Consider the following 26,976-nt stretch of genomic DNA (forward strand, 5'->3'; position numbering starts at 1 on the left):
TACTTTTTAATTCAGGCCCTTGTTAACTTTGCCTGAAGTGAGTTTTCAAACTGATCTTCCTGCTTTTTCCAGTCCCCCTCCTTAGATGCTGCTCCCAAAGTTAAAGATCTTGAAGGCATAGCCAACAGCAAGAACAGCAAAACATCTGCTTATCCTGCTGCTCTTCTATTCAAAACCTTAGTGATTGCACTACCCACCTAGAAATCAAAGATTATGGAAAATGATGCCTGTCTACTTTTGAAGCCAGTTTTCTCTTGCAGTAATCTGCATTTTTTGCCATAGCGTGTTCATCTGCCAGACCCCAAACATACCTCTTGAGCCAGCCTCTGCTCAAACATTGTTTCCTTTAAATGTCTTTCTTCTGGGTTTTGTTGATCAAATCCTGTCTCTTTTAAGGACTCGTAAAACGTCCACTTCTAGAAAGCCTTCCCAAGATTAGCTGACTCACATTCACCTTCACTGTTATTTCCATAGCAGTTCCTTCATAGCTCTAATAAACTGCTAGCCTTGTTTCATGTTAAAATTATTTATGTATCATTAGTATTTCTTTCCAATAGCCCTCTTAGAGGGTCTAGGTTTTTTTTTTTTAATGTCCCTGGTATCTTCTACAGTATGCAAAGCATAATCGATAGTTCCTTTTGACTGAAATGAAAAGATGAAGATGGGTGTAAGTGGCATACTTTTTTAGAAACAGTGAAACTGACCTAATCACGATAGGCTTACGACTCACTATTGATTCTGACCTGGGTTAAGGCACTTAATCTTTCAGAGTCCCAGCTGCCTTATCTTTGAACTGGGGAATAATGTTGCCTATTAGACTTGCCTCAACTGGGCTATGAAAAACAAGGTGATAATAAAATTTAAAATAATTTGAAAATTATGTTTGCAAAACATAATGGGAAGATAGATTAGTAGAGGAGGGTTGAGTCTAGATTTAATTGCCAAGATTGCTCATTTAGTTTCTACAGAATTTTTGAAAGATTAATAAACACATTTTTAAAAAAGACTGACCCTTGATTGTCTTTCCTTATGGACTATTTAGAAAGATAGTGTTGGAAAGGTAGAAAAGTCAAGAAGTAGAGAGAGCAGATTGTGGTGCAGACGAAGGGTGACCTGGTCTGGGTGCCTAGCATCGGAGAGCCTGCCTGTGCAGATGGAGAGGAACCAGCAGTGAGGGAAGTGCAGGCTTCTCAGCTGAAGTGTGTTACCCTTCTCTCTGAGGTGGTTTAGTACCGTCACTGACCTCGACATCTACTAGTACTTCATTTATCCTGAATCGTTAGTGAACGAAATGCTTTTTAAAAAAGAAATGCCCTGGCACTGACCGGGTTGCTTAGTGGATAGAGCATTGTCCTCATGCACTGAAGTTGCAGGTTCAACCCCCAGTCAGGGCACAAACGGGAAACAACCAGTGAGTGCACAACTAAATGAAGTTGTGCTTTCTTTCTCTCAAATCAATGGAACAAGTTGATTCTTCTCTCTCTCTGTCTCTCTCTACCTACCTCTCTTTCTCTTCCTCTTTCTTTTTCTCTCTCAAATCAATGGAAAATCTAAAAAAAGTAAATAAATAACTGCCCTGACCAGGTAGTTCACTTGGTTAGAGTATCATTCAAATATGCCAAGGTTGTGGGTTTGACCTCTGGTCAGGGCACATGTAAGAATCAACCAATGAATGTGTAACTAAGTGGAACAACAAATTGATATTTCTCTCCCCCTTTCTCTCTCTCTCTCTCTCTCTAAAATCAATAAGTAAAATATTTTTTAATTTAGAAAATAACTGAAGTTAACCAGTTTAATGCTAAATCTTTGTTTTAACCTTTTGTAAAGAATATTAATATACAGTGATAAAAAATAATTTGACTTTAGATGTTGGGCACACAACACAATCAGCAGTTCAAATGCTGTAGAGATGTTCACCTGAAACCTGTGTACTCTTATTGATTAATGTCATCTCATTAAATTTAATTTCTAAATTAAAAAATGTATTATGTGATATATTTTCTACTTCTCTTAATAAACAGAGAAAAAACCTAAGTAAATAGTTAAATCTAAGTTTAATTCCTAACCCCCTCATTTTATAAAGAATTTTATTTGGTGTAAAAAAATAAATACTTTATGAGAGGATAAATTAAGTGAATAAATTAGAGCTGAAAGAAGCCAAAGAGGAAAATAAAGCTCTAGGTAAGATTTGCATACCTCAGCACATTACCTATGATGTTCTGCTAGTGGTGGGCCACCAAACAGGAAAAGCATGAGTTATATAAGTCACAGTATCTAAAAAATAAAACAAACCAGTTTTTCAAGGGGAACAAAGATAACTTCTGATTCTGAGGTCTGAGATAAATTTCTTCCATGAACTCTCATGGCAAAGGTACTGTGTGATAAAAAATGTTTTGTTGTGTGACACAGTGTTGTGATAACCATTTGGTGTTTTGTTCGGCACCAAATGGCCTGAGAATATATTATTTCTGGTGTGTGTGAGTGTTTGTGACAAAATGTATTTATCTACAATGGGGCTACTTGTGTCCATATGTGTGACCAGGTAAAGATTTTCTACAATTGTGGGATAGAGCAATTATGTTAAGTCTGTGCATAAATTTAAGTCATGTATAGTTGTACATGGTTGGTTGTACATATGAGCAGACAGCTTCTACACTGCCCACTTAACACATGCACATAGAAATACACTTTCATTCTTCCCAAAAGCCTTCCCTATTTTATTAAGCTGTCTGCCATTTCAACAATTTGAGATTTCCTTATTTAAAGATTTAAGGAAATATGGATTGCCTTGTTTCCAGAAGGCGTAGGACTATGTTATTTTTTTTTAGTGTAGAGTGATCAGATTCTCTTCATCTAAACACCTAACCAAGGCTAGTGAATGTTTTAAAAAGAAGGGAAAATAAGGATAGAGCAAGTAGGAATTTTGGGAAATGGGACTTTAGTCACCTAAAGGGTATTAATCAGATGTGTTTGGAAGATAAAATACAAAGGCTTCAAAGAGGAGAAGGTCACAACAAAGAAAAACTTCTGCTACTTTATGGTATTAATGTGCAGCTTGACTTTGTGTTTTACTGCCTGTGCTTTCTTATAGTGGGTGTTTTCAGTGGGTGTTTAGTGACTTTTTGTTGTCAGTCGTACGTGACTACTGAATAAGTAGCACACTGGTATAAATTATGTGGATTAGTTTTTATTAATACTCTATTAAATCTTAAAGTACTTTTCATAACTAAAACTTATTATTTATTTTTATTGTAATAGAGTGGAAGACGCAATGTTGATTTGGATTTGGCATCATCTCAGAGAAAGAGAGGTAAGTATTAAATATTAAATGTCTGGTTAAATTAAGTAGCTGTTTTTATATATGATGTATTTAGATTTGATTGTCGTTGAAAAGTAATTGCAAAAAAATTTAGAAACATTTTATCAGAAAAGTTAAATGAAAGATATTTTCTTTAAAATCTATACCCTCTTAAAATCTAGGAATCTAAGAATGCCTAGGAATTAGTAATCAGCTCAGTTTCTCATTTGTCATGTGCTGAAAGGTGTGTGGTACTCCAGAAATAGTGCTTTATAATTATGGGGCGGTTATGGATGGATGTAATTTGCCATGTGTAATTAGCTCACTGATATAGTTACTATAGTTTAAATGGTATTACAGGGAATATGCTTTACCCCATTTGCCTCCCATACACAAATACACACTTTCAAATTGAAAATTTCATGAGATAAAGCATATAAGAGATGAATTGATGCTTTCTAAAAAAAAGTTTCCATGAGGAATAGTTTTAGAGTGTCATCAAGTTAGCCTCATTTGCAGAAGCTCAGTCTTAGTAAATAATATAGTTAACTGGAATTTGTGAAAATGGGTGGAAAGAATAATAGTTTTATAAATCCAAGGATAACTAAAAAGTCTCAAAGTATTAGTCTCTGTTTACTGGCACTGTCATTAAACCCGTTTATACTGTGGTTTTGAAAACATGAAATGTTAAATGGCAATTTTTTAAGAGCCTGTGGAGAAAAACTTTTTTTTTTAATGGTATTAAGTATTTTACATTTCAAAATAAAAACCTTCTCTCGATAGCTTCCTTGGCAGGTTGTTAGGCACCCTTTATAGGAAAAAAAGGAACTAGGGGAAGAAACACACACACAGTGTTTATAACTTAGAGTAAATATTGGTACTTCTATAGAACAAAATATGGTAGTATTTTATCCTTTAATTATAATGAAAATAGTGAATTATTTTTCTGAAATACTAGGAATAAGGACTAGAGGTGGTGCTTTCTGTATTGAGAAGTCTTTTAAGACTACAGTGTTAACTTGTCTATCGCAGGGTTAGGTTCCAGAACCCGCTGCAATAGACAAAACTCCGCAAAGTAGCAACCTTATGTTTATTTTAATATTTATATATATATTAAGGGTTTATAAACCCTCCCCACACTCTTATAAACCTTTCCCACACTCTTGTAAACACTTTCTATGCTCTTAAACACTCTATATATTCTAGAAAATGCTATTTTACCGCAAAAATAATTAAAATAATAAATATATAAAAATACCTATATACTGCAAAATCCTGCGATATAGCGAAAATTCCACAATGCAAAATTAGATATATATTTATGCAATTTTAAAAACCACGATACATCAACAGTAGAGTGTCGGCCCAGCATGTGGAAGTCCTGGGTTTGATACCTGGCCAGGGCACACAGGAGAAGCGCCCATCTGCCTCTCCACCATTCTCTTCTCCTTCCTCTCTGTCTTTCTCTTCCCCTCCTGCAGCCAAGGCTCCATTGGAGCAAAGTTGGCCTGGGTGCTGAGGACGGCTCCATGGCCTCTGCCTCAGGTGCTAGAATGGCTCCAGTTGCAATGGAGCAATGCCCCAGATGGGCAGAGCATCACCCCCTGGTAGGCATGCCGGGTGGATCCCAGTCGGGCGTATGTGGGAGTCTCTCTCTCTGCTACCCCGCCTCTCACTTCAGAAAAATACAACCAAAAAAAAAAACACTCTACTTTACAGTGAGACTGCGAAAAGTGAACCGCAATATGGTGAGAGATGACTGTATAACATGTCAGTGCCGTTGGGTTTCTAAAAATATTATAAGTTATTTGTGATAAATTAAATGATATACTAATGTGGGATACACATTTTTATTTTCTAATTCTTTGAAAATTGTCAATTCGTGTGTCATAATCAGACATTCTTTTTCTTAACCACTGATTTAGGAATTAAATTTTTAGAATAGATTTACCTTCCTGCTTTTGATTAAGTCAGGTGAATATTGTTGCTAAAATTTCTAAGTTATATTAATGGATGCATATCATTTGGTGCTAGGAAGAAGATGGTTCCAAACTTACTGAGTAGCACAAGGAATCCAGCTTATAGTTTAAGAGCTTCTTACTATATTTATAGATGATAGTCTATTGACTAAAGTTATTCTTTCCTCTCAAATCTGTATAATGCCTATAAAATATAAATTAGAGATTCAGTCTGTTAACTATGTCATGTGACAAAGTCATACTTTGGAATAAAATAGTGTTAAGAATAACCTAGAGCCCAGGACAAGTTACAAAGTTTTACACTTAAAGAATACTGAAAGACTAATTTAAGCAAAATATTATTTAGTATTTTATACTTAAAATATTATTTAAACAAGTGTTTCTGATGTATGAACGTAAGATAGTTTATTTTCATACTTTCTTGCTCTTAAAAATGTATGTTTTGTGTGAACTGGTGGCTATCCCAATGCTAAACATATTCTGGGTATAGCTGATGTCATTCTTCTTTTAAGACCTAGTAGCATGTTTGTGTTTGTAAAGCAGTAAATCTTGCCTTAAAATCAGTAAAAAAAAAAAAAATTATAATAACCTTGAATTATCAACCCAGTGTTGTTAACCTAGTGTTATGAAGAGTAAACTAGAATTTGAGTAGAAATTACTGAAGGAGGAATTATGAAAACATTACTGTCCTCGAGTTGCTACCTGTTCAAAATTTTTAATAATTATGCTATAATTAGATGTGGATTTCCTGTAGTTTTAGATCTAAGTAGATACAAATTAATTAAGCCATTAATCTATATTTTGTTTATGGATAAACCACCTTCTCCAAAAATCTCAAGGTAGTGCCAAAACCTATTAACTTTGGAATTTAACTTTATTTTGTTGAAAACAGAAAAGCAAATACAGGACTTTATGGGGAAAGTTTTTTGGGTTTTTTTAAATTACCCACTAAGGAAGTTATAATTTTCATGATATCACTTAATGTGGTACCAATTTATTCTAGTAATCATTACATTTTAATGTTCCCGAGGAAATTTTGCTGATGGCTTTGTTCCTGGGAAAAGGTGAGTAGAAAGTAGAATTACTATTTCAGAAAGGGCAGCAAAAATAGTTTATAATCTTCTGAATCCTAGAGTTTATAGATTAAACAATGACAATGTACTTTGAATTTGAAATGAAATTGCAGTTAAGGTTTCACAGTTGTTGCAAAGAAGAATATGGTAGAAAGAGTAAAGTAAAGTGAGCTCTTTAGAACCATCAAAGTAAAATCTGAAACCAAAAATATTATAAGTTACTTTAAAAAGAGACAAACAAGGTGCTTAGCACCTCAGATAATAGGAAATTTATACTCATTAAGCACTTATAAACTGCTTACTATGTATTGTTCCGATCACTTCAAACATATTAACTTACTCAGTTCTCCTAATAGCCTGTCAAAATTCTTGACAAAACCTATTAAATATGTTGGTGTTTTGGTATTTTACTAAATATATAAAAGATTCACTATGATTATGCAGAACTGAGCTTTTCCTTTACTGAAAGATAGTACCTTTTTGCAGATTCTTAACTACAATAGTTTTCATATTTAAGCTGAAGCTGATACAGTAAAACATGGTGGGAGGAAAAAAATGGTGAAAAGGCAACAATTAAAGAAGCAGTATCAGGAATCTTATTAGTAAAAGTACTATATGGTTTGATTTTTTTTCACACCCTAGTTCTTTAAAGGTAGTATTAGGGTTTTATTGCTAAAATAATACTTGAAATATTTATCAACATTTGTGTTTTGTGGTATAGTTTGTATGGGTGAAATGCTATTTTATCTTTAGATTTCAAATTAGATGATATAAAGAGGAGCAAATGTAAATGTTGTCTTCTGTATCAAATTTGTCCTTTTTCTTCTGATTCTTGTGTGGTAGTGTATTTACTCCTTTTTGGCCAGTTGAGCCCCAGAAAAAAGAAGAGCTTCAAGCAAGTACATGATGGCATGTTTAATTTTTTTCCCCTTTTAGCTTGCCTACATATTTTATGGTTTATAAAGTATGTATTGCAGCTCTGCCATGTTCATTTTGAAAATTCCATTTAAGAATCAAATTTGTAAGGACAAGTAAACAATCTCAAAATATTTTGTTGGACTTTATATATTTTTTTATAATAGGCAACTGAATTAATATTAAGTAAAAATTGGACTTAGTTACAATTACTCTATAGAAGCTTTTGATATGATTTTCAGATACATTATTTGCTATATTCAATTAAAACAAAATAGAACAAACCAGAGTTACCAGGTTGTTAAAATTTTTTAAAGAATGTAGAGTTCTTTCATCTCATTTTCATACTGTTAAATTTTTGTGTTTCAAAGTATTTTTTATATCAGCCTAAATATTTTGGTTACAATTATTTATCTAATGCTTTCAGATAAGTGTTTTTTCTGTTCTTATATTTTGTTCATGTGAAGTTGTGTTTGGGTTATATACCTGTTGTATCCTCTAAAGTAGGGATTAGCAAACTATGGCTAGTGGGCCAAATTTGGCCTTCACTTTTTTTTTTTTTAAATAACATTTTGTTGGAACACAGATACACTCAGTTGTTTATGTGTAATCTGTGGCTGCTTTCGCACTTCAACAGAGAAGTTAAGTCTTGCAATAGAGACTTACATGACCCACAAAACCTATAACATTAACTTTCTGCCTCTTTTCTTTTTTTTTTCATTTTTAATAATTTTATTTTTTTTAATGGGGTGACATCAATAAATCAGGATACATATATTCAAAGATAACAAGTCCAGGTTATCTTGTCATTCAATTATGTTGCATACCCACCACCCAAAGTCAGATTGTCCTCTGTCACCTTCTATCTTGTTTTCTTTGTGCCCTTCCCCACCCCCTTTCCCTCACCCATTCCCCCCTCCCCCCCGTAACCACCACACTCTTATCAATGTCTCTTAGTTTCACTATTATGTCCCACCTACGTATGGAATAATACAGTTCCTGGTTTTTTCTGATTTACTTATTTCGCTTCGTATCATGTTATCAAGATCCCACCATTTTGCTGTAAATGTTCCGATGTCATCATTTCTTATGGCTGAGTAGTATTCCATAGTGTATATGTGCCACATCTTCTTTATCCAGTCATCTATTGATGGGCTTTTTGGTTGTTTCCATGTCCTGGCCACTGTGAACAATGCTGCAATAAATATGGGGCTGCATGTGTCTTTACGTATCAATGTTTCTGAGTTTTTGGGATATATACCCAGTAGAGGGATTGCTGGGTCATAAGGTAGTTCTATTTTCAGTTTTTTGAGGAACCACCATACTTTCTTCCATAATGGTTGTACTACTTTACATTCCCACCAACAGTGTATGAGGGTTCCTTTTTCTCCACAGCCTCTCCAACATTTGCTATTACCTGTCTTGCTAATAACAGCTAATTGAACAGGTGTGAGGTGGTATCTCATTGCCGTTTTGATTTGCATTTCTCTAATAGCTAAAGAAGATGAGCATCTTTTCATATATCTGTTGGCCATTTGTATTTCTTCCTGGGAGAAGTGTCTATTCATATCCTCTTCCCATTTTTTTTATTGGATTGTTTGTTTGTTTGTTGTTGAGTTTTATGAGTTCTTTGTATATTTTGGATATTAGGCCCTTATCTGAGCTGTTGTTTGAAAATATCACTTCCCATTTAGTTGGCTTTCTGTTTATTTTGTTATCAGTTTCTCTTGCTGAGCAAAACCTTCTTAGTCTGATGTAGTCCCATTCATTAATTTTTGCCTTCACTTCTCTTGCCTGTGGAGTCAAATTCATAAAATGCTCTTTAAAACCCAGGTCCATGAGTTGAGTACCTATGTCTTCTTCTATGTACTTAATTGTTTCAGGTCTTATGTTTAGATCTTTGATCCATTTTGAGTTAATTTTTGTACAGGGGGAGAGACTGTAGTCCAGTTTCATTCTTTTGCATGTGGCTTTCCAGTTTTCCCAGCACCATTTATTGAAGAGGCTTTCTTTTCTCCATTGTGTGTTGTTGGCCCCTTTATCAAAAATTATTTGACTATATATATGTGGTTTTATTTCTGGACTTTCTATTCTGTTCCATTGGTCTGATTGTCTATTTTTCTGCCAATACCATGCTGTTTTGATTGTCGTGGCCCTATAATATAGTTTGAAGTCAGGTATTGTAATGCCCCCAGCTTCATTCTTTTTCTTTAGGATTGCTTTGGCTATTCGGGGTTTTTTATAGTTCCATATAAATCTGATGATTTTTTGCTCTATTTCTTTAAAAAACGTCATTGGAAGTTTGATGGGAATTGCATTAAATTTGTATATTGCTTTGGGTAATATAGCCATCTTGATTATATTTATTCTTCCTAGCCAAGAACAAGGTATATTCTTCCATCTCATTATATCTTTTTTGATTTCCCTTAACAATGGTTTATAGTTTTCATTATATAAGTCCTTTACATTCTTTGTTATGTTTATTCCTAAGTATTTTATTTTTTTTGTTGCAATCGTGAAGGGGATTATTCTTTTGAGTTCGTTCTCAGTTGTTTCATTGTTGGCATATAGAAAGGCTATTGACTTCTGTATGTTAATTTTGTATCCTGCGACCTTACTGTATTGGCTTATTGTTTCTAGTAGTCTTTTTGTGGATTCTTTGGGGTTTTCGATGTATAGAATCATATCATCTGCAAAAAGTGATACCTTTACTTCTTCTTTTCTGATATGGATGCCTTTTATTTCTTTGTCTTGTCTGATTGCTCTGGCTAGAACCTCTAGTACCACATTAAATAAGAGTGGAGAGAGTGGACAACCCTGTCTTGTTCCTGATTTAAGGGGGAAAGCCTTCAGTTTAGTGCCATTTACTATGATGTTAGCTGATGGTTTATCATATATGGCCTTTATCATGTTGAGATATTTTCCTTCTATACCCATTTTGTTGAGAGTCTTAAACATAAAATTGTGTTGTATTTTATCGAAAGCCTTTTCTGCATCTATTGATAAGATCAGGTGGTTTTCTTTGTTTTGTTGATATGGTGTATTACGTTAATCGTTTTACGTATGTTGAACCATCCTTGAGATTCTGGGATGAATCCCACTTGATCATGATGTATTATTTTTTTAATATGTTGTTGTATTCGATCTGCTAGTATTTTGTTTAGTATTTTAGTATCTGTATTCATTAGAGATATTGGTCTGTAGTTTTCTTTTTTTGTGCCATCCTTGCCTGGTTTTGGTATGAGGGTTATGTTGGCCTCATAAAATGTGTTTGGAAGTATTGCTTCTTCTTCAATTTTTTGGAAGACTTTGAGTAGAATAGGAACCAAGTCTTCTTTGAATGTTTGATAAAATTCGCTTTTATAGCCGTCAGGGCCTGGACTTTTATTTTTGGGGAGGTTTTTAATGTTTTTTTCTATTTCTTCTAAACTAATAGGTCTGTTTAGGCTTTCTGCTTCTTCTTGACTCAGTCTAGGAAGGTTGTATTGTTCTAGGAATTTATCCATTTCTTCTAGGTTGTTGAATTTAGTGGCATAAAGTTTTTCATAGTATTCTACAATAATTCTTTGTATATCTATGGTGTCCGTGGTGATTTCTCCTCTTTCATTTTGGATTTTGTTTATGTGAGTTCTTTCTCTTTTTTCCTTGGTAAGTCTTGCCAAGGGTTTGTCAATTTTGTTGATCTTTTCAAAGAACCAGCTCCTTGTTCTATTAATTTTTTCTATAGTTTTTCTGTTCTCTAATTCATTTATTTCTGCTCTGATTTTTATTATCTCCTTTCTTCAGCTGGTTTTGGGTTGTCTTTGTTCTTCTTTTTCTAGTTCCTTAAGGTGTGAAGTTAAGTGGTTCACTTGGGCTCTCTCTTGTTTGTTCATATATGCCTGAAGTGATATGAACTTCCCTCTTATTACTGCTTTTGCTGCATCCCATAGATTCTGATATGTCGTATTGTCATTTTCATTAGTCTGTATATATCTTTTGATCTCTGCACTTATTTCTTCTTTGACCCATTCATTTTTTAAAAGTATGTTGTTTAGTTTCCACATTTTTGTGGGATTTTTTTCCTCTTTTTTGCAGTTGAATTCTAGTTTCAAGGCTTTATGATCAGAAAATATGCTTGGTACAACTTCAATTTTTCTGAATTTGCTGATGTTGTTTTTGTGGCCCAACATATGGTCAATTCTTGAGAATGATCCATGCACACTGGAGAAAAATGTATACTCAGTCACTTTGGGATGAAATGTCCTGTAGATGTCTGTCATATCCAGGTGCTCTAGTGTTTTGTTTAACGCCACTATGTCTTTGTTGATTCTCTGTTTGGATGATCGATCTAGAGCCGTCAGCAGTGTATTGAGGTCTCCAAGTATGATTGTGTTTTTGTCAGTTTTTGTTTTAAGATCAATAAGTAGCTGTCTTATATATTTTGGTGCTCCTTGGTTTGGTGCATATATATTAAGAATTGTTATGTCTTCTTGATTCAGTGTCCCCTTAGCCATTATGAAATGGCCATTTTTGTCTCTGAGTACTTTTCCTGTCTTGTAGTCAGCATTATCCGATATGAGTATTGCTACACCTGCTTTTTTTTTGGATGTTATTTGCTTGGAGTATTGTTTTCCAGCCTTTCACTTTGAATTTGTTTTTATCCTTGTTACTTAGATGAGTTTCCTGTAGGCAGCATACAGTTGGATTTTCTTTTTTAATCCATTCTGCTACTCTGTGCCTTTTTATTGGTGAGTTTAATCCGTTTACATTTAGTGTAATTATTGATACTTGTGAGTTCCCTATTGCCATTTTATATCTTGCTTTCTGTTAGTTTTGTGTCTTGTTTGATCCTTCTCTTTCGTTTTTCTATCTTTTGTTTTTATTTGGTTGTATTCCATACATCTTTCCTCTGTTGCTATCTTTTTTATCTCATGTGCTTCTGTGGTGGTTTTTTCAATGGTGGTTACCTTTGAGTAATGAAAAGGGTCCCTACCCTGTTCATTGTAGCGCACTATTTTGTGAGTACTTTTGCACTCCATCGTCCTTTGCTACTGTTAATCTCCATCTTCTCCCCCTCTTTTTTTTTGTTGTTGTCACAGTTTAAATTTGGTTTTATTGTGTTCTTCTTGGAGCTTTTACTTGTGGCTCTGTTTTTTTTTTTTGTTCTTTGTATCTGATTGGAGAACCCCCTTTAGTAATTCCTGGAGGGGGGGGTTTTCTGATGATAAATTCCCTCATCTTTTCTGTATCTGTGAATGTTTTTATTTCTCCTTCATATTTGAAGGATAGCTTTGATGGGTATAGTATTCGTGGCTGAAAGTTCCTCTCTTTCAGGACTTTAAATATTGGGGTCCACTCTCTTCTAGCTTGTAGAGTTTCTGCTGAGAAATCTGATGATAATCTAATGGGCCTTCCTTTATATGTTGTATTCTTCTTTTCCCTGGCTGCCTTGAGAATTTTTTCTTTGCTGTTGGTTTGTGTCAATTTCATTATGATATGCCTTGGAATAGGTTTGTTGGGGTTAAGAAAACTCGGAGTTCTGTTTGCTTCTTGAACTTGAGGCTTTAGTTCTTTCCACAGGCTTGGGAAGTTCTCATCTATTATTTGTTTGAGTATGTTCTCCATTCCATTTTCTCTCTCTTCTCCCTCTGATATACCTACTATTCTTATGTTATTCTTTTTGATGGAGTCAGATAATTCTTGTAGGGCTATCTCATTTTTTTAAATTTTTGAGTCTCTTTCTTCTTCTCTCTGTTGTGCCTCAAGTTGCTTGTCTTCTATTTCACTAATCCTCTCTTCTATCTGACCTGTTCTATTGGCTAAGCTTGTTACTTTGTTTTTCAGCTTTTGAATTGAGTTTTTCATCTCTGTTTGATTTGTTTTTATAGTTTCAATTTCCTTGGACATATATACTTTGTGTTCATTGAGTTGTTTTCTGAGCTCCCTAAATTGCCTTTCTGTGTTTTCTTGTATATCTCGGAGGATTTTTAGGATTTCTATCTTGAATTCTCTGTCATTTAGCTCCAAGGTTTCCAATATATTAAATTTTTTCTCCATAGATTTTTCCTCATCTAGCTGTGTTACCTCTCTTTCTTTTGTATCCATGATATTCGATTTTCTCTTCCTTAATGGCATCTGAGGGTGGTTTTGTTGATAGTATTAATGAGATTTAATAAAGAATAAAAAGTTAAAAAAAATAATAAAAAAAATAAAAAACCGAAGAGGTTTTTTTTTTAAAAAATTAATAATGAAATAAAGAAAAATAAAATAAAATAAAAAATTTTAAAAAAGGAAATTATTCCCCCCCTCCTTTTTTCCTCTCCTCTCCTCTCCCCTCTTTCTTGAGAAAATCTTGTGGTGAACTGTGAATTATAACAAACAATGCCTGTGATGGAGGGCCTGAATTGGGGAAAAGTAATAAAGGGGCAAAAAAAAAAAAAGAAAAAAAAAAAAAAGAAAAAAAAAGAGCGTATGGACCCACAAAAAGCAAATAAGGAAAAAATTTGGGTCAAGAATAAAATGATTTGCTTTTAGGTGTTGGTTGTCTAAGAGTTATGATGAGAGGAATAAGAGGAAAACGGAAAAATGGGGGGACAAATTAAAAAATTACTATTGTATTTAGTGGAACAAGAACTAGATAAAATGGAGAGCCAGGGATGGGAGCACTGCTAGTGAGTTAAAAAGGTGAAGTAAAAACCCCCCAAAATGCCACAAACATAAGTTTGAGTCCCAGATAAGACAATTTGTTAGTTATTGAGGTTTGAATAAGAGGAGATGTAAAGGAGAAAGGAAGAAACTAATATAGAGGGAGAAAAGAAAGAGAGAGAGAAAAAAAGAGGGAACCACTAAAAGAAGAAAAAAGAAAGGAGAGAGAGAGAGAGGGAGAGTTAAGGGTTTTGGAGTGCAACCCACATAGAGAGAAAGGAAGAGAAGAGAAAAGATAATGGGAGATGTAACACTTATGGGTAGTGTAGTTCAAGGAGAGGAGAGAGTAAGACCAGCAGAGAGTTAATCGGCCAAATTGGAGGAGGAAAAAAAGTATCAAGAATGAAGATAAGAGAAACAAACGAACAAATATAATAAAATGGGATAGGTTATAAAGTCTGCAGATTATTCTTGATTTTGAGAGGTTATCTTCTTGCTTTTTCTTTTCTCTCCTTCTTCCTGGTCGGTGACTCTGTACCCCGGGTTCTTCCCCTTTGGCACGCTCAGGTAGAGGTTTGCAGTTGATAAGTCTCTATGGCAATGTTATGTATTGTGCTTTAGTCTCGTTAGCAGTCGAGGCTCATTAGCATTTATAGGCTCCGACAGTGAGAAAGTTCGTGTTCCTGGAGCCTTTCTCCTAGTCTTTCCTTCCTCAATTAGTAGCCTGATAATCCAGCTATGGGGTTGCTGCTGCCTCTGCCTGGATAGTAAGAGGCTCAAAGAGCTGGCAACTCCCCACTCTTATTTCCACTCAGCACAGGGCTCTGGGTAAGGCTCAGTCAGTCAGAGCTGCTAGCATAATCAGGCGGGCTTTCCGCCCACTCAAAGACCTCTGGCTCTGTCTGCCACTCTGTCCGGTAACACAGGCGGGCGCCCACTTCCGGGGCACTTGGAGGAAACTCTCACTCACTGGCTGCGCGCGCAGACCAGGATATCCGGCCAGCAGTCTCACGCTCTGAGTGAAACCCCCAACCGCAGGGAAAAGTTGCAGCGTTGGATTTGAGTCTTGCTCCGTCCCCGTGCGCGGCTTTTGCAAGGCACTGGGGCAGCCCGAGATTCCGCTTTGGCCCACACAAAGGCCCCCGACTCTGCCCCTCTGTGCGATAACACGGGCGCGCACTGCCGAGGCACTCGGAGGAATCTCTCATTCACTATCTGCGCGCGCAAACCAGGATATGAGGCCGGCCGCATTTCCCTCTGAGTGAAACCCCCTCCAGCACGGAAAATCTCCACCGTTGGAATTAGTTCTCACTCCCTCCCGTGCGTGGCTTTCCCAGGGCGCTGGGGCTGCCCAGAGACTCTGACCTCAGCCCACAGAAAGGCCTCTGACCCTGCCTCTCCGTGGGGCAACACGGGCACCCACTCTCGGGGCCTAGGAAGAAATCTCTCGCCCACTGCGCGCACGCCGACCAGGAGACCGGGTAAAATGGCCGCCCCGCTTGTCTTTCTTTGTTTGGGTTTGGCGCAAGTGTTAGCTTGTATTGCCCGGGTTGCCACAGGATCAGTTTTTCCTCGGCTTGGATCTCCGTGCCACAGCCTGGTTCGGCCGTTTGTGCCGCGGCCTGGATCTATTCACCCCCTCTGCCCGCCTCAGTTTCTATATTCACAGTTACCAGAGAAAGCCGCCCTGTTTAGGTTAGTGAGGAAGGCGGAGCATTTCTTACTCCCTATTTCCTTCGGGGTTTGGTTATATATTTAGCCAATTTTTCACTCGACCATACCTTTGGGTGTATTGCGAAGCATCTGGAGGCTCCAAGTATAGGTTTTTCTGTTTCTGGTTGAAGATCTTGTTGAGTTTTGGGGGAGATTTATCGGTATCGCTTCCTACCCCGCCATTACTCTGACGTCATCTCTGCCTCTTTTCAGCAAAAGTTTTCTAACCTCTGCTTTAAATTGTGGAGAGGATTTAATTTGGGGGTTGGCCGCCATTCCATAGAATATTTTGGAGCGTATTAAGGCAGTTCACTATATGTAGAGTCTTCACTATTTAACCTTAGTGTAGGTGGGCAACTAAAATTTCCATAGATCAGTGATTTGTGAGTTGATTGATAACAGGAATATATAAGACAATCTCCCATAAAATTAAGGAATTAGTATCAATTTAGCAGATCAGTTTTTTTGAACCTCTATTTCCTCAATTTTAAGGAAATTGGACAAAATCATCATTAAGATCTCTTTTACTTTGTGTTTCTAATACTAACTCATTGCAATTTTTTTTCATTTTGAAAAAGTAGTTTGTAAATGATGAAAAAACAAGAGCTTTTATTCTTAAATTTTATTATTTAACAAACAAGTTCAATGCAGAGAACCAAAAACTATCATTTTTAAGTTAAGGATAAATCTAGATTCTGAATACGGGGTGCTTAAGAAAATGGAAAATGATTTTTTACATTAACCCCTACTTTAAATATTTTTAATTTAATTTGACTTTGAGTGGTGGGCACACAATGAAATACAGATCATATATAATAGAAATGTATGCTTGAGCCTGACCTGTGGTGTAGCAGTGGCTAAAGTGTTGACCTGGAACACTGAGGTCGCCAGTTCGAAACCCTGGCCTTACCTAGTCAAGGCACCTATGGGAGTTTATGCTTCCTGCTCTTCCCTGCCTCCTCTCTAAAAATTGAATAAATAAAATCTTTTTTAAAATCTTTAAAAAAATCTATACTTGAAACCTATAAGATTCTGTTGACCAATGTCACCCCAATAAATTTAATTAATTATTATACATCTGTGACATTATTGTTTGGATTTTTACTTTTTTCTATTTTACATGAAAAAATATTTAGCTTTGTAATTTGGAAAAATTTTCAGATTGGTTATTTTTTATGTTAGTAAAATTGAATATTCAACTCTTTTTAATCATAAGAATTCTTTCTAAAATATAGAAGGCAGATAAACCATATATTCTGTCCCATTCTAAATTATTTAATAGAATGTATATAATTATTTTAATTAGTTACTTTATGATATTAGCTGCCTGTTACGAATTTCTAGGTTTGATTTTATAGTCATGAGGTTTTACTGACACCAATGTAATAATTAAAAAATAAGTTATGTAATTCATATTGTGTTAATTCATTTTTTTCTGTGAGCATTAGTATTTAAGTAGTATTAAGTAGTTCTCTTCTCAAATCTTTTCCATCTAGTTATGTAACATAATTTTTGTGATGCATAATTTATTGGATACCTTAAGATACATTTGGTATATTCACAATATAAGATATTATACAACCTCAAATGAACTATAGTTACATGCAATAATGTGAATGAGTGTTAGCAATATAATATTGAGTGAAAAGAGTATGTTCTATACACACACACACACACACACACCACACTTTATGAAGTCAAAAACAACTAAAAGTAAACTTTATTAGTTTTGGGAATATATATAATAAGATAAAACAATTATTTGACAACAGTAAATTCAAAGGAATGATAAACCCCGGGCTATGGGACAGTGAGAATCTTAGGTAGGAGGAAACAGGGAGACATGGATTGGAGGAGGAACAGATAGAAACAAATTACTGTTGGTTTTCTAGTTCTTGTGTTCATATATCCTATAAATAAATATAAATATAAAAGCAGGCCATGCATGGACCAGTGACAAGAGTATGTCACAAGCCAAGGATTATGTTTAATCTGTGTACCTAAGATTAGTTAAATGAAAAAAGACAAAGCTTTTAAGAATTGGACATTTACATATTTATTTAAAGCTAATATTGCCATATGACTTGGGCAGTTGTTGTGTTCAAACATATTAACATTTTTGCTCTCTAAAGATTTTAGCCTAGAAAATACCCACTGGCAACTATTTAACAACTTTGTATTTAACAACTATTATAAACCACTTTGTAATTTTATATAGTTACCATTTTATGGTAAATCTTACATATTCTTGTCTATGAAACTTTGCTTCCTCTATATAGGAGTTTCACAATGTGCAATAAATATGCATATGACACAGTGAAAGTGTTCCTTATATTAATGAAACCCAAAAGGTGATGATTGTTTTTCCTTTTTGTGTAAGTTTACTTGCCCTTCTATATTCATTTTTTGGTAATGTTTTATTGTAGATATATAGACAATTTGCACAACCTTAACTTTCTTTTTGCAATAAAATGTTAAATCAGATGAAGTCATATTATTGGTAGGTCTATCAGCAGTTTCCTAAGTGCCTAGTTCCTTTTGTTCATAAATGATGTTCTGGTTTAATGGTGCAGAGCATTTTAAGCTAAGCATTTTGAAAGCAGCTTCTGCCTTTCTTTTTCTTGTGGCAGTGTGTTGCTAAAGCGCTTACGCGGAGACACTGGTACAACAAACAGGGCTTCCCCTTTAATTTCTGACATTGCTAAAGTTTTGGTTTGTTTGTTTTTACCAAAGCATTTTGCTCAGATTCACTTAATGCATGCACGTATTCAAACATAAGTATTCATTCCTCACCAGTTGGTATGGTAGCAGCACTCAGCCCTCATCTAGTTGGAGATCGTATGCTCTACTTGCTTCCCACTGATACATGTTTGTTCTGTTTGTATGTAGGTCCTATGCACAGTCAATTGGAATCCCTAAGTGACTCTTGGGCTCGCCTGAAGCATAGCAGAGACTGGTTGTGCAACTCTTCTTGCTCCTTTGAGTCTGACTTTGAACTTACCAAGTCTTTGGGAGTTCACACTTTGATTGAAAATGTCGTAAGCTTTGTGAGTGGAGATGTGGGGAATGCCCCAGGTTTTAAAGAGCCAGAGGAAAGTATGTCTACAAGTCCCCAGGCCTCCATCATTGCAATGGAACAGCAACAGTTAAGGGCAGAAGTAAGTCTTTGATATTTACTCTTATCAGGGACTGTGGAAAATTAAACTGAACCACTGAATGTACAGTTGTAAGGAAAACTTTTCTTTTATTCTACTCCTTGCCTCCCACTTTCCTCCACCTGAGCTTTGTGATGTCATTATCTTAACTACAACAGCATGATATTTTGTTTGAAGTGGACAAAAATACTTTTTGTTTTTAAGCGAGAGAGACAGAAAGAGAGACAGATAGGGACAGACAGAGAGGAAGGGAGAGAGATGAGAAGCATCAATTCTTTGTTGCGGCACCTTAGTTGTTCATTGATCGCTTTCTCATATGTTCCTTGACTGGGGGGCTCCAGCTGAGCCATTGACCTCTTGCTCAACCCAGTGACCTTGGGCTAAAAGCCAGTGACCTTGGGCTTCAAGCCAGTAACGTTTGGGCTTAAGCCAGCGACCATGGGGTCATGTCTATGATCCCACACTCAAGCCAGCAACCCCACGCTCAAGCTGGTGAGCCCTCGAGCTCAAGCCAGATGAACCCTCGCTCAAACCGGTGACCTCAAGGCTTCAAACCTGGCCCCTCCGTGTCCCAGTCTGATGCTCTATTCACTTGTCACCACCTGGTCAGGCCAAAAATACATTTTTAATTGCCATCTCTTAGAACAAGCTATTCTAATAATAAGTCTTTATTGTCTCTTAGAAACTAGAATGAGACTTGCTGGTGACCATATGGATCTCTTCTCAGAGCCTCCATTTTTGACCTGTCTGTCTTTGTTTAAAAAGGGTTAAATTAGAGCACCAAGTAATAATGATGAATACTAAAATTAGGGAGCAGAATTTTAAGGAGCTCAGGATGTCTGCATAACCTCAAAGTATCTCCCTCAAAATATTAGTTACTGGTTTTAACATGTCCACAAATTCTTTGATACCCATCTCTCCATGAGCTAGAACTTAACTCCCCCTCCTCTTGAGAATAAGTTGGACTTAGTGACTCAGGGATAATAAACAGTATGAAAATGGGAAAAATAGTAATTTTATGTTGCAGAAACCTGGAAAACATCACTTTAACCAAGTGATCAAGAGTTATATCAATAGTAATAAGATGGTGACATCATGTACCCCTGGTAATGTTATGAGTAAAAGTCTTTAGCCTGACCAGGTGGTGGCGCAGTGGATAGAGCAGCAGACTGGGATGTGTAGGATCCAGGTTTGAGACCCCAAGGTCGCCAGCTTGAGCACAGTCTCATCTGGTTTGAGCAAAAAGCTCACCAGCTTGGACCCAAGGATGCTGGCTCAAGCAAGGGGTTACTCGGTATGCTGAAGGCCCGTGGTTAAGACACATGTGAGAAAGCAATCAATGAACAACTAATGTGTAGCAACACACAACGAAAAACTAATAATTGATGCTTCTCATCTCTCCATTCCTGTCTGTCTGTCTCTGACTCTCTTTCTGTCTCTGTAAAAAAAAACAAAAGTCTTTAAAGTATTCTTCCCCAAAATCCATGAATCTAGTTCAAATATGAGGAAACACCAGGCAAATCCAAATTGAGGGATTTTCTATAAAATACATGAACAGCTCTTCCAAAGTGTGAAGGTCATAAAAGAACAAGGAAAGACAAACTGTCACAGCCTAAAGGAGATTAAGGAGACGTGACAGTTAAATGCAATGTGATATCCTGGATTGGATCCTGGAACAGAAAAGGGATATTATGGGAAAGTTGGTGAAGTCCAAATAAGGTCTGTGGTTTAGTCAGTAGTGTTGTACCAATGTTAATTTCTTTGTTCTAATAAATGTACCGTAGTTAGATAAGATGTTGACATGAGGAGAAGCTAGGGGAAGATATACAAGAACTAACTGTACCATCTTTAAAACTCTTTTGTAGATGTAAAATTACTTCAAAATAATTTTTTTTTTTTTTTGCACTTCTTCTGAAGCTGGAAACGGGGAGAGACAGTCAGACAGACTCCTGCATGCGCCCGACCGGGATCCACCCGGCATACCCACCAGGGGCGACGCTCTGCCCACCAGGGGGCGATGCTCTGCCCCTCCGGGGCGTCGCTCTGCCGCGACCAGAGCCACTCTAGCGCCTGGGGCAGAGGCCAAGGAGCCATCCCCAGTGCCTGGGCCATCTTTGCTCCAATGGAGCCTCGGCTGCGGGAGGGGAAGAGAGAGACAGAGAGGAAGGAAGGGTGGGGGGTGGAGAAGCAAATGGGCGCTTCTCCTATGTGCCCTGGCCGGGAATCGAACCCGGGTCCCCTGCACGCCAGGCCGATGCTCTTCCGCTGAGCCAACCGGCCAGGGCAAAATAATTTTTTTTTAAAAGAAGGATAGGCTGATTGACTACAGTGGTAGGTATTGTCCTCTCAGGGAAGATAGAGCCTGAAGTTCAAGAAAACCACTGAGAAACTTTAGAAATACTTTTTCTCACCCATGTGCGGGATATAAAACTGAAAACAGCAAGTGAGCAAACAAGTGAAACAAGCAAAAACTTAATAGACACAGACAACAGTATCCTCTGTGGGATGGAAGGAGGGATGGGGACATAGTAAAGGATAATGGGGGTCAAATATATGGTGACAGAAGATTTGACTTTGGGTGGTAGATACACAATGCAATATACAGATGATGTATCATAGGATTGCACACTTGAAACCTATATAATCTTATTAACCAATGTCATCCCAAGAAATTTTTTTTTTTCCTGAAGTGAGAAGCAGGGTGGCAGAGAGACAGACTCCCGCATGTGCTGGACTAGGACACCCAGCATGCCCACTAGGGGGCGATGCTCTGCCCATCTGGGGTGTTGCTCCATTGCTACTGGAGCCATTCCAATGCCTGAGGCAGAGGCCATGGAGCCTTGACTGCGGGAGAGGAAGAGAGAGATAGAGAGAAAGGAGGAGGAAGGGTGGACTTGCAGATGGGTGCTTCTCCTGTGTGCCCTGCTTTCGCATATATGCCTTAACTGGGGCGCTCCAGCCAAGTGATTGACCGCTTGCTCAAGTCAGCGACCTTGGCCTCAAGCCAGCAACCTTTGGACTCAAGCCAGTGACCATGGGGTCATTTCTATGATCCCATGCTCAAGCCAGTGACCCCACACTCAAGCTGGTGAGCTGGCACTTAAGCCTGATGAGCACACACTTAAGCCAGCCACCTCGGGGTTTTGAACCTGGGTCCTCTGCCTCCCAGGCTGACGCTCTATCCACTGTGTCACCACCTAGTCAGGCAAGAAATTTAATTATTAAAAAAGAAATATTTCTAATTCTTCAATTCAAGAGTATTCATTCTGTATAACTTGATTATAAATAGAGAGCAATAACTATATTATTTTAAAAGGGTTTTTTTGTATTGCTTTTTAGAGATAAAGGAAGGGAAAGAGAGAAATATCAATTTGTTGTTGCACTTATTCATGCCATATTTGTTGATTCTTATATGTGCTCTGCCCGGGGATTAGACCCACAACCTCAGCATATCGGGATGACACTAACCAACTGAGTTACCTGTCCAGGACCACTACCTTACAGTTTTGAAACATTCACATATAGATATCTCCTCATGAACATCACAGTGGCTTTGTGAATAGGTTGCATAAAGTACTGTTAGTCTCATTTTACATATGAGGAAATGGAGACTCGGGAAATAAAATGAGCTTCCTAAGGCCACATGGTAGGTAGCAGAGTCTAGCCTTCAAACCAGGCCTCTTACATCCAAATCTACTACTTTCCCATTGTACTGTGGAACATCTTTTGTACTATAGAGTATGCTCATAGAGTTTCTAGGGATATTTTGACTTTAAAAAGTTATAATGTTTATTTTCATAAAATAGATGCCTAAGAAATGTCAGAATTTTCTATGCTCTCTGTAGTTTGTGACATACAGAGTTACTTTGTGTCTCAGTTCAGTGAAGAACTCTAAACTGTTTTTATTCTACTTTTCTCAAGCTTCGTTTAGAGGCGCTTCACCAGATCCTCATTCTGTTGTCTGGAATGGAGGAAAAAGGTAGCATCTCTCTGGGAGGAAGCAGATCGAGCTCAGGCTTCCAGTCATCCACGCTGCTCACGTCTGTGAGGCTGCAGTTCCTAGCAGGGTGTTTTGGGTTAGGCACTGTTGGGCACACAGGAGCCAAAGGAGAGAGTGGCCGATTGCATCACTATCAGGTAGGTGGTGATGACCCCTTGCAGTATATTCAGATTTTAACCGTCTTTTTACAAAGTCAGTTTTAAAATGGTAAACCTTTTGCTGTTTAAGATTGAAGTTTAAAAATTGAAAAAGTTTTAGATGACTCTTAATGATATCTCACTGGTTTGGTTTCCTGAAGAATAGTAATATATTTGGGGTTAGGTGAGCCATGGTGCTGTTGTACTTGTAGAATCCCTGCTGGCTTAGTTTTATTAACCCTTGGCCAAATTGGATGGAGATAGATCTAAGTTGAGGGTATTTGGGAGGATGGGTTTCAAGAATTTACATTTTAGACTTAATCATTCTATAAATATCTACATTCTCTGATTGCTTAAAAAATTTTTTTTTAAGGGTTGTCTTTGTGTCTTTCATGTTTATAGAGGAAAATTTGCTTTGTGGGAAAGGAGAAAGGTATAGAATCAGGAATGATCAATTTAAAAGTAAATTTATTTTAAAACTTTTATATACTGAAATAAACTAAATAATTAAAAACATAGGGCTCAGGTAGACTAAGGACAAAATGCTGTTACTTTTACTTGGCGGGAAGTATTATTGTTGCTAATAGAAAAAATAAATCTTTATGTGCAATACAGGATGGGATCAGAGCAGCTAAGAGAAGTATACAGATTGAAATCCAGGTGGCTGTCCATAAGATTTATCAACAATTGTCAGCTACCCTGGAGAGAGCCCTGCAAGCAAATAAGCATCACATTGGTGAGTAACTTCCCCTGCAGATATCAGGTGCAAGTTATTTCAGCCCAAGGTGATGCTAGGTAGTTAATGTTTTATACCTTGTGCTAGATATTAGTAGGTAAACTTACAGGTAGAGAATATATTTGAAAATGTAATAGTGTTCCATGTTAGTATTTATATTTTAGAATATGGTTCATTTTAGTGCCTTATTTACTTCAAAGAAGGTTCTTAATTGTCTTTCTTTTTCTTTTTTTTTAGAAGCCCAGCAGCGTCTCCTTTTGGTTACAGTGTTTGCCCTGAGTGTTCACTATCAACCAGTGGATGTTTCTTTGGCAATTTCCACTGGTCTGCTAAATGTATTGTCACAGTTATGTGGCACAGACACTATGCTAGGACAGCCCCTGCAGTTGTTGCCAAAGACGGGTGTTTCTCAGCTTAGTACGGCCTTAAAAGTGGCTAGTACAAGATTGCTCCAGATTCTAGCCATCACTACAGGGTGAGCATTGTAGACGCCTTGGTAGGACTGCGTTCAGTCTGGTGTTTTCACATTTTAGTAATTTCCATCTCCCCCTAATCTCCTTTATGTGTTTCACTGTAACATTTGCCTTTCTATGTTATTGCCATTTACTTTTTTTCTGTTACTTTATGTAGGACCTATGCTGATAAACTGAGCCCCAAGGTAGTTCAGTCCTTGTTGGATCTACTCTGTAGTCAGTTGAAAAATTTGTTGTCCCAAGCTGGTGTACTCCGTATGGCCTCTTTTGGAGAAGGGGAAGGAGAAGAGGGTGAAGAAGAAGAAAGAAAAGTTGACTCCATTGGAGAAGCTGAGAAGAGAGATTTCAGAGGTATAATGAACCTTTTTCCTCTGTCATTATTTACAAACATTTATTGAGTCCCCATTGTGTGCATATCATTAGAATGTACACTTTTTCTGTTGCGAGGCATGAAAGGGTTTTTATTTGTTCATTTAGAAACACCTTTCTCCAAATATATATGATATAGATGAGTTTCTGACTGAACCTTCTGTCCTTAGAGTCCATTAAACCTGATGTGGAGTACTGCTTACTCTCTAGGTCCAGCCTCTCCTTGGCTGTCCTGGCTCTAGCATCTAGAGGTTCTGGGTGATTGATTCCTCCAGGTTATGTTTTCTTAGCATCTGACCCTGATAGCTCATCTCTAACCGTACTTTTGGCTTAAGTGTTCCCTGAGTACCAAAGGTTTTCTTATTTGGGAACTGGGTTAGAATTAGAGGAATTCAACTTCTTGCTAGGCTGCTCTGTTCTGTAGTGACTTAAAAATTTTTTCATTAACTTTAGCTATTATAATTTTTGGTTGCTATAATAAGATCATCTGCTCATAGCTTAAAAAAACTACAGTAAACATTTTATTGCAGTAAATTTAATTAAATTAATTAAACCCTGAACAGAACCACCACATATGTCTGTTACATAATTAAGGGAATAAAGGTCCAAAATTGGTCATATATTTTTAAAAAACTTTGTGAAACTACCAAGTCTTGTTATCATAATAAACTCTGGGTACCCTTAAATCCTTTCTGGATTAGGCAGGTATGTAAGTGGATGGATAGATAGATAGATAGATAGACAGACAGACAGACAAAGGAAGGAATCAAGGAAGAAGGGAGAGAGGGAGGGAGGGAGGGAGGGATAAAGGAAGGAAGGGAGGTAGGGAGGGATGAAGGAAGGAAGGGAGGGAGGGAGGGAGGAAGGGAGGGAGGGAACTTAACCATTCTGTGCCCCATTTCCCTCATCTATAAAATAAGGATAATAGAACTAATTTTCTGAGCTTGTTAGGAGGATTAAATAATTTAATACATGTAAACAGTGTCACATAATGAAAGCTTAATGAATATTAATATTGGATTATCATAATAATATCCCAAAATCTATAAATTGAATTAGATAGGTAGATGGATAGAGGTAATACCTTGGGAATACAAAAATGATGAAATATTGTCTCTGCCCTCAAGGACTTTCTAGGGTAATGAGAGAGTCAGACATGTAAACAAATTATTACAGTGTAATACAGGGAACTCAGAAGAAATAGCTAAATCTCTTTAAGTCAGAATCTAGGAAGATGTATGAGTCTGATTAAGGACTAGCTTTTAGTTTTAGAGCCTGAACCTGTGGCAAGGTCTTTCTCCCTATTTATATAGAGAGCACAGTGCTTATTTAGAAAGAGCATGGGCAGACTCACAGGGGTGATAAAATATAAACAAGCATTTAATGCCACCTTCTGTTTTCCTGCAATCTAGTGGTAGATACAGGGTAGTTAGTGTGATAGCTTCTCACCACTCTGTGCTGAGTATTGCACATATGGACAGCAGGGAAAACAGTACTTATCAGCCTATTAATTCCTCAAGAAAACTGGGTCCTTTCATATCCAGGAAAGAATGAAACAGTTCTTCTGTGAGTGAATCTCAGCAGGTGGAACAGCAGACTGAATCCGCATCCACTACCCTCTGGTCAGTCGTCCTGGAGAGAAGGCCATTGTACCTCTTGATTTATGAGGATGACTGGGAGTGAGACTGATTGTAGTTAATGCTGGCCAGGCATTCAGAGGCAGGCTGCCCTCTAAAATTCTTAACTGAAAGGTATATCCTTCATTTCAAATACAGTATTGATAATGAAACACAAACCATATTCAGTTCTATCAATTAGCTTTATATATAAGATCTCCAGGTTTTAATAATTTAATTAACTTAGTGTCTTATTATAGAAATACTTTCTGGGAGCAAGGGTTGGGGGATAGGATGGATGCTTCATAAAAGAGATTTTCCCAGGGATCTCTACCAAAAGAGAAGGCTTCACAGAAAGAGATAGCTTTTGAACTGGATTTTGAAAGAATGTATAACAACAAGGTTGGCGTGGGATATGTGAGTATTCTGGACAGGCTAATAATTTTACATTCTTCAAACTAATATTATAAAAAAGATTTCCTTATTACCATGTAAGTAAAGAAAAGGTGGATACTACGTAGAAGAAATGTAGAGGAATTCCTAGCTTTTTCTCTTATTGTGCCTGGTAGTTTAGCTCTGTCATAGACTTGCACACCCATCTCGGTAAAACATAAGTCCTCCAGTTAATTAGACATCTGTGAAGATAGAATACTAGCCATCTAAGCATGCCCCTTGGTGGGTGGGGGGGAGCGGGTTCTCCTTTCTATGACAAGTGACTTGTCTGTGTTTTCCTTAATTTGCTATGCCAGGATCTTCCTAAAAGAAATGCTATATATACTTGTCCTCAGATTGTTAGGATATTTCATATTTAGTGCCCCTTAGATATTGACATCCCAGGAATCTGCCCCACTGGTATACTTTCCCTGGGCTCTGTGTAGGACTTTT

The 26,976-nt window shown here is 37.0% G+C and overlaps 1 protein-coding gene across 9 annotated transcripts in view; it reads left to right on the forward strand.

The window, feature by feature from the left end:
• Positions 1-26,976, forward strand: part of HERC1 (HECT and RLD domain containing E3 ubiquitin protein ligase family member 1) — a 235,796-nt gene that overhangs the window by 110,427 nt on the left and 98,393 nt on the right. For all 9 annotated transcript variants that reach the window (XM_066341955.1, XM_066341963.1, XM_066341959.1 and 6 more), the window contains exons 25-30: positions 3,259-3,310; positions 18,495-18,763; positions 22,682-22,897; positions 23,513-23,633; positions 23,871-24,108; positions 24,264-24,457. In XM_066341955.1, the coding sequence (XP_066198052.1) occupies positions 3,259-3,310; positions 18,495-18,763; positions 22,682-22,897; positions 23,513-23,633; positions 23,871-24,108; positions 24,264-24,457 (1,090 nt within the window). The remainder of the gene's footprint in view (positions 1-3,258; positions 3,311-18,494; positions 18,764-22,681; positions 22,898-23,512; positions 23,634-23,870; positions 24,109-24,263; positions 24,458-26,976) is intronic.

This window comes from Saccopteryx leptura, chromosome 6 (genome assembly GCF_036850995.1).
Source record: "Saccopteryx leptura isolate mSacLep1 chromosome 6, mSacLep1_pri_phased_curated, whole genome shotgun sequence".
Lineage (NCBI taxonomy): Eukaryota > Metazoa > Chordata > Mammalia > Chiroptera > Emballonuridae > Saccopteryx > Saccopteryx leptura.